Source organism: Megalops cyprinoides, chromosome 15, assembly GCF_013368585.1.
Source record: "Megalops cyprinoides isolate fMegCyp1 chromosome 15, fMegCyp1.pri, whole genome shotgun sequence".
NCBI lineage: Eukaryota > Metazoa > Chordata > Actinopteri > Elopiformes > Megalopidae > Megalops > Megalops cyprinoides.
Window position 1 is genome coordinate 7709816 of NC_050597.1, and position 14797 is coordinate 7724612.

The 14797-nt window shown below is 46.1% G+C and overlaps 1 protein-coding gene across 1 annotated transcript; it reads right to left on the reverse strand.

Moving 5' to 3' along the window:
• Positions 1-1325: 1325 nt before the first annotated feature.
• urb2 (URB2 ribosome biogenesis homolog) lies at positions 1326-14759 on the reverse strand. Its single transcript, XM_036546742.1, has 10 exons — positions 14701-14759; positions 13034-13176; positions 12547-12723; positions 8711-12011; positions 7604-7764; positions 5996-6106; positions 5290-5532; positions 4621-4717; positions 3253-3383; positions 1326-1772 (listed from the first exon to the last, which is right to left on the reverse strand). Exons 2-10 carry the CDS (start codon positions 13157-13159, stop codon positions 1575-1577), a joined length of 4545 nt encoding a protein of 1514 aa, XP_036402635.1. The 5' UTR covers positions 13160-13176; positions 14701-14759; the 3' UTR covers positions 1326-1574.
• Between the last annotated feature and the right edge of the window lie 38 nt (positions 14760-14797).

Genomic DNA, 14797 nt, shown 5'->3' on the forward strand with positions numbered 1-14797 from the left:
ACTTTAGAAAACATAGTGGTAGAGATGCCACTGTGATTGACCAATCGCCGCTCTCCACACTCATGCACATACAGAGAAACCTCATGTTTCACAGTGGCAGTACAGACATCTGTTTCACCCCTCTAATCATGCACTAGGCTGGGGGGGGGGGGCAGACACACAAAAGCCACTAAAGACCTCCATACGGCTGCTTATCTAGCTATCACTTAGCAGTGACAGCTCTGGTTCTCCAGCAGGCATGCGGACACTAATTATCCAAATCGGTTTTTATTGTTGCAGTGGGATGTAGACTCTAATTATTTTCATTCATTTTAATTGTTGCGGGAGAACGGCTGGCCAGGGTCCTGGAAGCGAACGCGGGAAAGATTCCCTAATTTTAGCGAAGACGGACGGCACAGGAACGCCATGCTCTGCTTCATCTCTCCCTTTCCTCCCTCCGTTCTCAGGCATGTAAGCTTGATACAGACGTTTTTTTTTTTTCTCTCAGCCAACATCTGCTGAGGGCCTCAGAGGCCAGCACTGCCCATTAACACAAATTAAATGACCAGTCTCATTAGATAAAGGAGCTTCAGCTGCAGAGACCCAGCCAGCCTTGCTAGTCAGGCTGGTGGATTCAAGGCTGCAAATCTGTAAATAACAGAAGCACTAGGGCCGTCATGGTTTTCTGTGCAAATCACTCAACCTGCTTTGATCCTTGATACACACCAGCAGTTTTGGAAGAAACAATGTTCCCACAGTCACAGTAAAGGGCAACATGACTTATGTTGTTATTAAACTATTTCTTATTAGATTAAATTGTAAAATAGCATCGGCAAGCTGTGAGAAAGGGTAACTGGAGCGCAGCTTCACAGGCAGTAACTGAACCAGGAAATGTATCGCATCACAATAAATCTGTGACCTTTAATCGGGTAGGAGACCACAAATGCTCTGTAACTGGTGCTTGTGATGTTTCAACAGTCAGTTTGTATTAAATTCAGAGCAGAAAGTTAGCATCCCAACACAAGGGTTTTATGAAAATGGACATCTTTTAATGTCATTCACACAAGTGTTCTTCATAACAGTACTGTCAAACACAATCACAGTAAAACAGATGAATAAACCCTTTGAAACAAAAAATACAATATATCTCCAGATGTTATAATTAAATATTGAATTACATATATAATTCACTGCTGTAAAAGCTATAATTATTTAAACAGGCACAATGGCTTGAGAAAAAAATGCCTTTCAATGGCATTCGTCTATATTAAATATGCAGCTCAAATGATTACAGCAAAGTAAAATGAGGAAACCGCATTTTCACAACTTCTTTTCAATGTTGTGCATAATCATTGGTTATAATTTCAAAGAGCCAGTCCAATAGTACATAAGCAGTTGTGATTTACCCTGTCCACTCAGGGAATTACTGGATGAAACAGTAAACTTTTTGAATTCAGCGTAGCTCTTGTACATTTAAAATGTGATCCATATTTTGGTCTTTGATGTCTATCATAAATACACATCAGAATAGATTATGTGCTTATTTTACTGTAGTTACATACAGAGACAGAGCTAGCAGAATGCTGATAATGGGCTCAAGCCGAGTACTTTTCCTCTCCCTGCTTCTGTGCTTTGTGGTAGTGTGTGTAGCTGCTGTAGAGCTCGTTAAAGACCTCTCTGACACCCAGGGGAAGCGTGGCGCTCAGGAACTTCACATCCTGCTCCATGCACAGGTCCAGGATTTTATAAATTCCCTCCGTCAGGTGCCGCTTGATTTCTGGGTGCAGCGTTACCTTGGAAACGACACAGGAGGGAGTTCGGGGGAGGTAGTTAGCTCAGCTGCTCTGTGACTCACATAATACCCATCTGTCCTGAAGGGTTTGGCCCTCGATCCCTGGAGCGTGGCAGGCAAACGGTGCACCGGGTTTAGGTCAGATTCTTGCTGCAGGCTTTTAACAGCAGGCTTTTAAATGCACAATGGAGAGCCGGACTGGGAGCTAGTCCTGCTGAAACACTTCACATTAAAAGTTAAAAAAAGTTAACAGGGACCCTAAAACGTTCTCCCCATATTAAGTCTTGTTTGGATCAGGGAAAAAGAGGTCATTTATTTCGGGCTACAACGTCTCCACCGCTCCGCCAGTCTCAAACCCCCAGGGGGTGCTATGGGGCAGAAGCTACCAGTAAAGGGACTTGGTGCAACTTCCTGTGCCGCAGTGGGAGAGGTGGAGCTTCAGCTTGTCACCAAGCACTGGACACGGTACTTACTGCTGCCCTTTCAAAGTCAGCTGGTAAACACACACATATACACACACACACACACACACACACACACCATTTTCCTTCATCTTTCTTTATGAATGTTGTGTGGAAAAACAAAGCAGAATTTTATTAGATAGATTAGGTATTTAACGTGACCTGTGACCAAGTGTGCTCCATCTCACCTTGACCCTATCCGCCTCCAGCTTTGTGGAGCTGGTCATGCCTCTCTGCCTGTGTACACAAGGCTTGCACACTGCTGAAATGCAAAATTCTACATCGTATGTGACACATCAGCCTAACGCAACTACGGACTACAGCCAGGAAACACCCTGTTATAAAGCAGTATGAAATATCCCTAGATGTTTAATGCAACTTGAATATAGCCTCTTAGAATATGACAAATCCAGCATTTGCTTCAGCCACTTGGCAAGTTGTTGAATTTGGCATATATTACAAAGACTGGAAAGACAAAGTAACACTTATTTCTTAACATGTCTGTCAACTAAATATAACTTGACTGTCCTTAATGTGCTGTTTTATCGTTCACTGGGTGAGGTAGTCAAAGTTTCCAACAGAGAGTGGAGTCTGAACAGCCGCACTTTCTTTTCAGAGTTAGAGTCACCAATTACCCAGGCAGCCCTGTGCAGCAGACAGCATAATATGGGTGACTTCCTCCTTCACCAGACAGGACAGCCAGAGAGAGTGACTCAGGTGGACCAAAACAGAATGGCTCATGAGTAAAATAATGTGCCCAAAATTATACCTGCATGTAAAGAGACATGGCTGATCTGCGTACAGCACGAAAATTAGCATACTTTCTTCCTGACCCTGGACCTAATAGAGTGATGATGCAGGATTGGTTAGAGCTCTGCCCTTTGAGGTGCTGATTGGTTAGAGCTCAGCCCTATGAGGTGGTGATTGGTTAGAACTAAGTCCTGTGAGGTGGCTATTGGTTACAGCGCAGCGTTGTGAGGTGGTGATTGACAGGAGCTCAGTCAGATGCGGGGGACATACCTTCTGTAGCTCGCTTACATACTGCGCCACCATGAAGGAGGAGAGGACGGTGAAGCTCTCGGCAGTGGCAGCGATGTGCGTGTACATGCGCTCCACCAGACGAGAACAGCTCAGCACCACCTCACTCTCCGCTACAGGGAGAGAGAAAAATACCCTGAAATACCAGCCCTGAAGCACCAAGAGCTGACCCCAGCAGAGAGTCCCCCACAGCCAGCTGGTCCTGAAGTTTACTGGGCAGATGACTGCCACCATCAGAGAGCTTCAACACGCTCAAGAACAATTCCAGTTAGAGTGAACAATTTTTAAAACGACTGCACCTGAAGCATTAGAAAACATGCACCAAAACACAAAACAAAATGGAGTGTTATCAGGCCAGAAAAGGAGAATACAGCCTTGCAGAACATCTGATCAGAGTCAAAAATGCAAACTAGAGGCAGATGCGGAGCAAATATCACCTGAGTGATGTTCTGTTGTTCTGTTGAGTCAAATATGACAAAACATTCAGCTGAATAAATTAACCAGGATGTCCACACACGTCTGTTTCTGTTAAATAAATAAATCAAGTGCCATCACCAGAATATTCTGGAACTGAAAAAGCCCTGTGTTTTGCTGCGAAAGTTAACTGCCCTATATTGCGTGTCTTTGAGACAGGGAAAAAAATCCCTGCATTTTTGATCATAAGTAAAAAAAAAAAAAAAAACCCTTCAAGGGGGACTTTCATCTTAAAACGAAAGGAGGGGGACTTATATCTTTGAAGGAAAGTCCAGCTCATCAGGGATGTTCCCTGTGATTCCCACAGGCTCTGGGCAGCCCTGTTCCTGGCTCTCCACAGGAATGACTGATCTTCCGCGTCTCACAGAGGTGATCCACAGGGACACACACACACACACACACACCCTGCTAACCACAGAGATTACTGCAGTAGAGGACATGCTGTCCATCTGACTGAATGAACGCCACCGATAAAATCCACTAGAAAGGAACAACAGTAATGAAATGAGATCCATCCTAGTGTCCTGTTCCTCTGTCCCCAATCCCCTCCATCCCCTGCCTTCTAGTCCAAGGAGTGGAGCTTGACTGAAATGTTGTGTTTGTTAATCCCCTGAATGTCTTCCACTGAATTTAAACATCTGAACGAGTTCATCTGGAGTTTAACATCTGAGTGTTTTCATCCGCAGCTTAACACCAACGTTGGAAAACAAAACATACAGAAATATGCCTAGCTGGACTTTCCAAACACAAAGCCAGTGGCTATCGGGGATAAGTGATTGATACGTCCATCCAAACATGTGATGAGGCCTACCTGTCTATCCCTCAATGCACACTATAGGGCCTACCTGAGTCTCCCTCCAAAGACATAAGACCTACCAGAGTCTCCCTCGCCCTTCTGTCGGCCTTCATGCATAACTGACACCACCAGTCGGTAGAAGCAATTCAAGAAGGATGGTGCAGCTTTCAGCATCACCTGTGCACAATTACAAAAGAGACCAGATGTATTATTCATGAAATATGACAGGATAAATGGCATGTCTTTCTTGTAGCTAAAAACAGAGCAGGCAGCAGCAAGACTTCTGGGAGAATGCAGAGGGCAGCATGGTGGATACAGGTATGTGTGTGACACACAGTGTTTTACTTTTCAGTCATCCCAGGGAAGCCTTTATCCTACACATCCAACACTGAAACAATTCAGAGGACCTTCTTCTTAACACATGATATTATTAAATGTGTGTGTGTCTGTGTCTGGCTGAGAGTAAGTCACTGGGCCAAATTTGCTCTTGGTTTTTGAAAACACAGTCGTCTTGAAGCAACTGTGAAATATTACCACAACAAAGATGGGAGCTCTTCTGAAGTGGGTATGGTTTCACCCTGGCCCACTGAAGCTTATGACTTCATGGTTGTTTTCTCACTTATGACTGCCTCTCACCTGTGATGGCACTGTACCTGTCTCACCTTTGGTGGCCCAGTACCCATCTCTCCCATGTGGGTGGTGCACACTACTTGAGTCTCACCTGTGGTGGTGCAGTACCTGTCTCTTACCTGCGGGTGGCACTGAATGATGGCGAACAGGGTCTCGTGGACGGCCTGGAAGGCAGAGTGGTACTCCTCCATAGACGGGAGCTCTAGTGGGATGAACTGCAGGGCCCCAAACGCCAGGGTCACGTGATGCGGGTTGGTTAACAGGCCCTCTCCCTGGCGCAGCACGCTGGTCAGGGCCTCCAGAGCGGGCACTGCCAGGGTAGCGGTCAGCGGCTTCTCCTTACTGCACTCCTTTACTACAAACTGACAACAGCAAGCACTTATTGGACTCCTTCACTTTTTAATGTAGACAGAGAGGGGTGTTTTTAAGACATACACTGACAGTGCTGTTTATTAAATTTTACAGAACACTGGGTGAGTGTTATTCGGTATTCAAACTAATTTTCTCCACATACAACTTTTCAAAGTGACGTCCATTAGCCAGACAGCGTGGAGGTACGTGACTGACTTTGCTAAGGACAGATAATAGAGAGCTGCCCTTTATAGCGCACTGATTAGGGGAGTTGAACAGGAAATGCTCACAGCCTTAAGGGCCCCCTCTTTAGCAATGCCTAAGCATATCTGACACTGTGTGACACTGATCCAGCATGGCTGGTCATGCTCAAAACCTTCCAGTCAAGCACCATGGCAAACCTTCCCCAGATAAACAAATAGAAGTGTCAAAATGAAAACAAAACTTAAAGGCCTATCAGTAGATGATACTCACGACAACAGCAGATATGATCTGAGGTGCCATGAACCAGAAGGCTTTGGAACAGGTTTCAGGCAGAGGGCAGGTGGCAAGCATCTTGATTAGTAACAGAGTGGACAGCACATCCTGAAAGAGAAGCAGCATACATTAATCTAACCCCCATACCTCCAGTTCGGCCAAATCACGAGCAGTAAGACAAATGTAACCCTCCAGCTGTGATCAAATTGTGTCATCATGCTGATTTCCATTTTAGGAAAAAAAAAAAAAAACTTGCCGGAGACATATCTTTACAATTATGAATCCGAATATGACAAAGCTGGGAATATCAGAAACGGATGTGTCATCAGGAGGGGTTTTCAATTGGAGAGTAATTCTAATTCTGTGATAAAACAAAACTGTAGCTGACAATGAGTCCTTCTTTTTAACTGCTCTGAATGCCAGATCTGTTAATGTTTTCTAAACATTGGAAACTGAAACAGGGGCCGCAGATGAAAAGTAGCCTTATTCTAAGGCTTTTTCTGGCACATTTACCAAAATGTTGATTGATGTGCACTGCCCCTGGCAAATAGACTCAAAGTAAACTAGTTCCCATTCTCTCAACTGGAAAAACTGAAAACTGAACAAATTCAACATAACAGACACCTGGATCATATCTGAACGTTAGATTCAGATCTATGTCATGTTTGCCCATTATGTCAGCATGTACAGTGGTATTTTTTTTAAACGGAAAAGTAAAATTCAAACCATGACGGACTGAAAATCTGGCAGGGAAAGACCGTTTCACATCAGCAGCACGTATGCGTCAAACTGTTCTCTTTCAGCCACATCAATCACCTCTGCTCCCATGGCAATTTCTTGCCAACACCTTGTCCGTAAAACTTTGCAATAACTGTGAAAGTTTTCAAAAGCCTTGCGCATTTAAACGGTTATGTAAACCTCCCTCGGGAATAGCAGTTACCATGGTAACATGGATGGGGACATATACATTTTCTGAAGTTGCGAGCTTAATCCCCTTCACCATTCCAGCAGCCAACGGCGCTGCAGCGCTAAGCTCTCCTCACTCTCAGCTAGGAGTGCAACGGGACTCATATATCAGTGCCCCACCATTACACTCTCCACCTGCAATTACTTCATGACAAAGTGGGGACGTCTGAACAGTATTCTGGCTTGGTTTCCTCAGTGCAACCCCCCAAGAAGGCCCTTCACGGGGAAACGTCACATTTCAATTTGCAGCATGAGTGAACTGGCAGCTCTGCAGGGGACGGTCACGGTTTCGGATTTTTCCAGTGCGTGCTTCACATTCAAATCGCTGTACCAGAGGAAATTCACGCCAGCAGTGCAACGTGGTTCTGAATTTTATTTATTGAGCTTCTACATCTGTAACATACAGCTTGAAAAGTCGGAGGACGAAAAATTGATTTTTTCCTTTAGCTGCTTTGTTCTGCCGCATAACTGAGAGAGAGCTGGATTTCCAATAACTGGCAGTGAAACATTTCCCTCTGTAACTGACATCAAGAGGACCCAGCCACATCTCACACAGAGACACAGGTCCTGTAAAAGTTTCTGATACCCCTGCAGGAGGAGCTGCAGTGTGGTGCTCTGTCCACACGGTGGCGACTCTACCTTGTGTCGGCCGCTCCACACCAAGGCCACGCCGAGGCCCTCTCTCACTGCCTCCAGGAGAAGGTGGAACCGCTCCAGGCTGCTCCGGACCACCAGCTGCGCCAGGACCTCCCTCACTGGGGCCTCCAGCTCCCGCACCTCCGACTGAGACAGCCATGGAGCTAATAAAGAACAGCAGAAGGCATCAGGGGTCATGCTGGGAGCTGACACAGAGCAGCAGAGGTCACCAGAGGTCATGCTGGGAGCTAAAACAGGACAACGGAGGTATTCAGAGGTGCTGAGACACCATGTTCTCACTCAGCCAGGAGTCTTACCCCAGGACCACTAGGCCCTCATGGCAAAAATCAACAAAGCAGTTAATCTACCTGATAATGAAGCAGGTCATCTACCTCGTCATAGACGAAAGTAACCACATGCTATGCCTGAAACATCTAAAACTATCTAAAAAGATTTAGGACGCTTAGACTTTAAATTCACTTATTCATTGAAATAAATCAAAATTTCAACTACATCTACAAGGACACCAATTTCATACCTACCTTTGTAACAAATATTATTGCGTGATGTTATGTATAAGATAGTAGCTATGGTTATTCCACTCATGGAAGTCTTTCAGAATGACATTATAAAGAGATATATAATGTAGCTTTTGCTTGAAAAGAACTCACTATAAATACATTAATATAAATACTCTGGATTAGCTATATTTGTGACCAATGTCTTGCTTTCCAAATTTTATAATTTTTATTAAGAATTTTATTAAGAAAGACAAACAGCTCATTATGTTTCATGATTACTGTACTCAGAATATAATACAGAAATTTTTTATGTAGATCAAGTTTTCAAGGGCTCTGTGACACTTGAAATTTAAAAAAGCCAATCAAATACTCAAGACTGTTGCCATTTGAGAATTTCAATTCACTTCTATATAACAGATCAAAAGCCACAGATGTTTGAAGACACTCCAAACATACAGAAAAGTACTGCAGGATCGATTGTATACCCATCCTACTATCCCTCCTAAATAGCTAACATTTCTAATGTGATTATTTTTCATTGGAAACACTAGAGACAGGCCTGATCTGGACTAAAGTCCAGGTAGATTACCTGAGAGCAGAGTTCTGAGGTTCTGCACAGCTGAGACATACAGGTCACCCAGGTGAGGCTCACTGATCATCTCTGCAGCAGCGTAGTAGATGGACAGGAAGTGGAGGGATGACAGCAGGAAGTCCATGGGGCGGGGGGCAGAGCACAGCTCCCTCAGAACCTGCTGAGTGAAGCTCCTGTAGAGACCCATATGGGGCAGGTCCTTCCGCTCACCCCCATCGGGGGTGGGGGAGGATGCCCAGGCCAGCTCGGCTTGGACCATAACTCTCACAACATCCACGGAGAAGGCCTGGCTGTGCAGCCCACAGGTGTGACCCCTCAGGTAGAGCTGCACTGCAGGCCCCATGGCCTCTGTGACCTTCGCCAGAAGCTGGATCAGCGTCTCATCCAGCGTCTTGCTTTGGCCCAAGCTGGAGGTCATGGCCTGGCACAGCACACTCAGACAGGCCAGCCGCAGCTGCAAAGAGGCCAGCTCCTCAGATCCAGGAGGACCCTGGGTGTCGGGACATGTACCACTGCCCACAGCGAAGGAAGTGATCTTCTCCAGGTTGAGCCGGACACTCTTCCTTCTCTGGATTACCACCTGGATCAGGCACTGGATGAAGTCTTGGAAAGCCTTCACAAACACCAGCCAGGCATCTGGATCCACAGACAGATGCCTGTGGCTCTGTGTGAAAAGGGAAGACATGGCTGCTTCTAAAAGCCTGCTTCCATGCACGACTTTCAGGACGGACCCTACGTTCCTTCCTGACTGCAGAGACGTCATGAGGCCGTAGACCTCTTTCAGCAGTCCTAGAGCTTCAGAAGGATCTGTGTCACTGTAAGGTAAGATGTTGGTTCCTATGAAAAACAGAAGCAGGAAGCATTCTGTGTGGTCCTCAGGTGACATGGCATCTGGATTAACCACTCTGGCAATTTTCAGCAAGCACGTAAGGCTCTCTATCTGAGTCCCAGTTAATTTAGTGGCCTCTGAAGGGGACAGGATCTCCTGGGCAACGGACTCCAGTCTCTTCCACGCAGGAGATATGCCTTCAGTTTCTCCACTCGTCTCCATGGCAGAAGCTTCCTTTTCCTCTGCACCTGCAGCTCGGAGCTCTTCACCAAACTTCAACAGGGCTGGACACTGGGAGCCCTGCGCAGTGCTGCTCAGAATTCCCAAAATCCTTCGACAGAGACATCTGACTATGACTGAGTACAGAGGAGGCAACTCGACAAGTATCGCACTCTCTAGGAGATTCTTTGAGATGAGGGAGACGGAAAGGCAAGCCCCTTGCTGCTCTGCACTCTCTGGAGGATCTTCGCGGAGCAGAGAGTCCAGGAGAACCTCGGCCACGTGGGACATGTCCTCTTCCGCAAGATATGGAGCTATCAGACCCAGATTGGAGGTCAGGACAAACCAGTGGGCCGCCGAGTAGGTGGTGGCGTCCACACTGGTCACCTGTTGGTCCCACAGCTCATCAGACAGCTGACTGAACGAGGCCTTCCCTGCCCTCACGATGAAGCGAGCATCTCGGCAGAGAACGTCCTGGATATTTGCCCCGGGAGAGATGTGGGTGCCGAGGAGGACCTGCTTCGTTCTCTGCAGAGCGAGGAGCTGCTGCAGGAGCTGGCTGGCAGGGCTGGGGCGGACAGAGAACACCTGGTCCCACTCGTCCTGCACCACACCTGGGAGCAGACAGGACCCCTCTGCTGCGGTAACGCTGCTGCTCTGCTCAGCGTACCTGCTACAGTGCATCCGAAACAGCATGTCCACCTCCACCCAGCTGTAGCTGAGGAGCAGCGCCACCTTGTGGACACTCTCAAACCACAGGGTACCAGACTCCTTCCCTCCTAGAAGCTGCAGCAGGAGCTTAATGAGCTCCAGCATTTTGCCCATGAGGCTTTGCATCTGCCTCACCACGGGCGCCGGGGTGCTGTTGTCCAAGCTCTTCACCCCGAAAAGGATGGAGTGAAGGAGCGTGCTCAGTGAGAACAGCTTCAGGGCCATGTCGTCCTTTCCCTCCAAGTCCGGGAGCAGGTAGGTCTGCACCCTCTCCAGGATCAGGCTGCATATTTCCACACTCTGGCTGGGGGGGCTGTCCAGGAGGCTCCTGGTGAGGCTCCTCTGTAGGCCAGTTGTCAGAAGCGGCAGCCTCAGGTCGTCAGCTGCCGGCCGGCAGATAACAGACAGGACCTCCTGGAAGAGCCGGGGCAGCTGCCGCAGTTTGGTGTAAGTCTGCAGGACGGCGGAGAGCAGAGCCTCTCTGGCCTTCTTCACCCGCACCTCTGCACAGTCAGCATCCACCCACGCAGAGGAGACCATCTCGTCCAGGTCTGGCTCCACTATCAGGTGGTTCAGTGCCAGCAGGGTCTTCAGGCAGCGGTACCAGGCTGGAACAGTGGACTGCGGATTGTAGAACAGCAGCTGGGCCACCTTCCTGTATAAGTTAAACTGGGCCTCGCCGTGCTGTATTCTGTCTGCCGCCACATTGTAAATGTCCGCTGTCAGACTGAAATTTAAAAGGTTTTCCAAAGCGAGCAAAGCCAAGCTCCAGTTTGCAGAGTCGAATGTACTGGTGACAGTCAGCTCCTCAGTAAAGCCCAGAGCCGTGACTAACCGCGTCAGCAAACGAAAGCAAACCATCTTATTGTCCCCAGCTTTGCAGAAGGCATCCAGGGCACACTTGAAAAGCATGGGGACGGAATGTGACCGTACTGCAAAATGCAGGGAGGGGTCACAGAGCGCTGGGTCACAGAGTCTCTTCAGGATGGAGCTGACAGGACTGGGCAAACCCTTGCTTGTGGCGCTCCTCTTGGGCGCGGAAGTGTCCGTTTCCGGGAGGAGCTCCTCCCTGTACGACGGCAGGTGCTCGGGCAGGAAGAGGGCGGACTGCAGCACAGCGTCCACCTTCCCGCGGATGTCCCTGCTCAGGTGCTGCCGGACGCGGGCGTCGTCCGCCGCCGCCCACACGCGGACGCCCAGCAGGTACCTCAGCAGTAGCAGCGGCTGGAGCAGGTGAGTGGTCACCTGCGCAAAGACGCGGTTAGGGTTGGCCTGCTGACGCTGGACCACCAGGTAGCTGCCGAGCACCAGGAGAAGAACCTCGAACTCCTGCGGTCTCAGGTGCTCCCCGCAGAGCTGCAGCCTGGAGCAGGCCAGGGAGCAGAGCCTGGCCAGCAACTCTACCAGCAGCTCGTACCTGGTGGTGTAGGTGACAGACAGCACAGACGAGGACAGGATGCCCTGGCAGCAGCTGAGAACGGTGGAGATGCTGGCGGAGGACGTCCCAGACGCAGCTTCCAGGATCCTGTCGTTGATCACCTAGTATTAGCAAAGAGAAACAGATTAGGTTACACACTGAAAGCTTTATAATAAACTTAAACAATAATGTCTGTAATATGTTCATACAACAACATTTACAACATGCTTATATAATAATGATTGTCATGTGCTTATGCAATAATCTTTACAGCAATTTAATCAATGCATTTCTGTTGTAATGTGTGAAAAATAATCACATTGTTTTTAGAGTGCATGTGTCAAATTTAATATCATAAAATGCTGTTGTGCAACTCAGCATAATGAAATTATGACACAGCATTTGAGAAAAAAAAAACATGACAAATAACCACCACTGTATCTTTTGCTAAAAGGCCTAAACAGATCAGGGAAAAGAAGCAAACAAACACTGCCATAAAAGGGAGACTTTTGGCTGAATAGTCAATCCTAGAATGTGCACCTTTATCAATAACTACTATATTACTTCTATACGACTTCAACAAGGTTAAAATGCTCACAATTTGCTATTGTTCTAAAGAAATACATTTATCATAATAGCAATGTGCCAGCAGCATACCTGCGCCATGGGCAAACGCAGGCTGAGGGTTCTTCCGTGACTCAGTGCATTCTGCAGCTTCTTGCTTCGCAGAATGTCATCCAGGTAGGTCCACAACCCCTCCAACACTTCCTGTGGAAACTCAACCTTCTTGCTGTAATAGCCTGTCAGAGCATGGCTTGTCCAATCAAACAGCACCTGTTTGAGAAGAGAGAAAAGAAATGTACATATTCATTTTCAGAGGGGAATATGACTTTGCCCAACTCCTTCATCTTCTTATCAGACACTTCCAAATATACACTTTGGTTTACAGAGGGCAAGAGAAATTTAGCTGAATGTTGCAACAATGTAGCTCATATACTTCATGTAGTTAATTCAAATTTTGCATTTCTTTGTGACTGTCTTTGTGGTTTGCACAGGACCTATGACCCTACTCAAAGGCCTCCAGTTTGAAAATGCATGCACTAAGAATGCCCTCAGAATGAACATACAGACATACAGAACATACCTGTTCTTTGTTAGGAAGGAAGCACTGTGGGGAGATCCAGGCAAAGCGTGCCAGCTTCAGCTTGTCTGGCCATGGGGTTCGCGGGCTCTTCAGCTTCAGGTGGATTCCAGAGTATACGGCGGCCATGCTTGAAGGCCTGCCCACTGTGGGAGGATGAAGGAAATTTCAGAAACATGTGAAGCTGATGCTGGTTTCAGTCATAAACATAATCAGAATTCAACTACAGCCCTAGAATAAAAAATTAAAAGACGTTTGCCATCATATTGTGTAGCTATTGCTATGTTGCAGCTCTAGAGGGAGACATATTACATTTTATAGCCAAATATTCACCAGTTTAGTTTGTACTCAAGTTAAAAACTGTACCTTACCATAAAATAAAAATCAGCAACTAGATCTAAAGGTCTCTCTGTTGATATGTACGGGAAAGATAAGATAAGATCATCACACAATAAAGTGGATGGAATGATGCTTAAGGGACAGGGCATAATATGTACACAGAAAGTATTAACTGTCATCTTCAAGATGGAATCAGTCCTTGGCAACTTGCTGTTGAGGTTCTACATCAATGATCTTTCTCCAGTATCAGGAAGTTACTATCTGACTCTCTAAACTGACGCCAATGACAATTATCTACGCGCATGGCGAAAATGCTTTTTTTTTTTAAGAAATTTAAAAAGCGTCATAGAGAAAGCGGCAAAGTGGCTCGTTAACTCATCCATCACCTTAAATTTGTAGTTCTCAACGAAAAAAATGTCTTCACGACATATCTGGTTATTTTGCATTTGGCTGCATAATTACAGAGTTCAAAACATCTCTTTTAGATTCCACTTAATAAAAAAGATACTCAAGTCAAATTTAGTCTAATTTGAAATTAGACTACCTGAATAATAATAATACCTGAAACACCTACAGTTTATATGCATTCCATAGTTACTTCACATTTAGGCTACTGCCTCATAAACTAGTCTCGAGCACGAGCGATTTTTCAAAAATAATAGAAATAAAAACAATGTTTCAACATGACGTATAACCTTCCCTACCTCTCGACCTCAGACAGCACTATTCGTAAGGTACTACTGTCACCCGTGGTCTGAGCTTTTACCAAGTCTGATCAACTAACGATTTCCTATACATGCAGATAAGATCTGTAATGCTATTTCATTCGTTATTATCATTATTAAATACCGAAACTGTAGATTAATAGCAGTTATGTGTTTCCACATCTATTCAGCCAGATAACGTTACCGGTCATCAAGTGCGACTGTATGCCCAACCAACATTAGTAATGTATCAACTTATCTTAACCTCCCAGCCAATGCTTTTTCTGTTAGCTTATTTTAGCGGGTAGTTATGTATTAGCTAGTTAGGTATCCACTAATAAAGTTGTAAACAAGCTGAAGATGTACCGAAATATCGATGGCTGGCTAGTTATATATCTATGAGTTGAAATGCATAATGTGTGTCTAACCAGCTCATTTAAATTTCACACTGTCAAAACTTGATTTTGAAGCTATCTTCAGTAACTGACTGATGATACTACGCCTTCAGATAAGGACGTGCTAGCTAGTTATATGCTAATTTTACAATCCTTTACAAACCTATTTATAACCTAGCTTCCTAATTTACACAACGTTTCTACCAAGTTTGCAAACAATGTTTTTACTTACAAATGCCGAACACACGTGTGCAAATTTGTGCGTCTCGCTTTAAGTGACGAACTTCCACCCTTAACCTTTCACCCCAGGCGTAACTAGACGATAAACC

Coding starts and splice junctions, on each gene's coding strand:
- urb2 (XM_036546742.1), bottom strand. CDS start 13,159: ATGGCCGCCGTATACTCTGGAATCCACCTGAAGCTGAAGAGCCCGCGA. Junction 4,718..5,289: donor TCATTCAGTGCCACCCGCAG/GTAAGAGACAGG, acceptor AATTGTGCACAG/GTGATGCTGAAAGCTGCACC. Junction 1,773..3,252: donor ATGTAAGCGAGCTACAGAAG/GTATGTCCCCCG, acceptor GTCGTTTCCAAG/GTAACGCTGCACCCAGAAAT.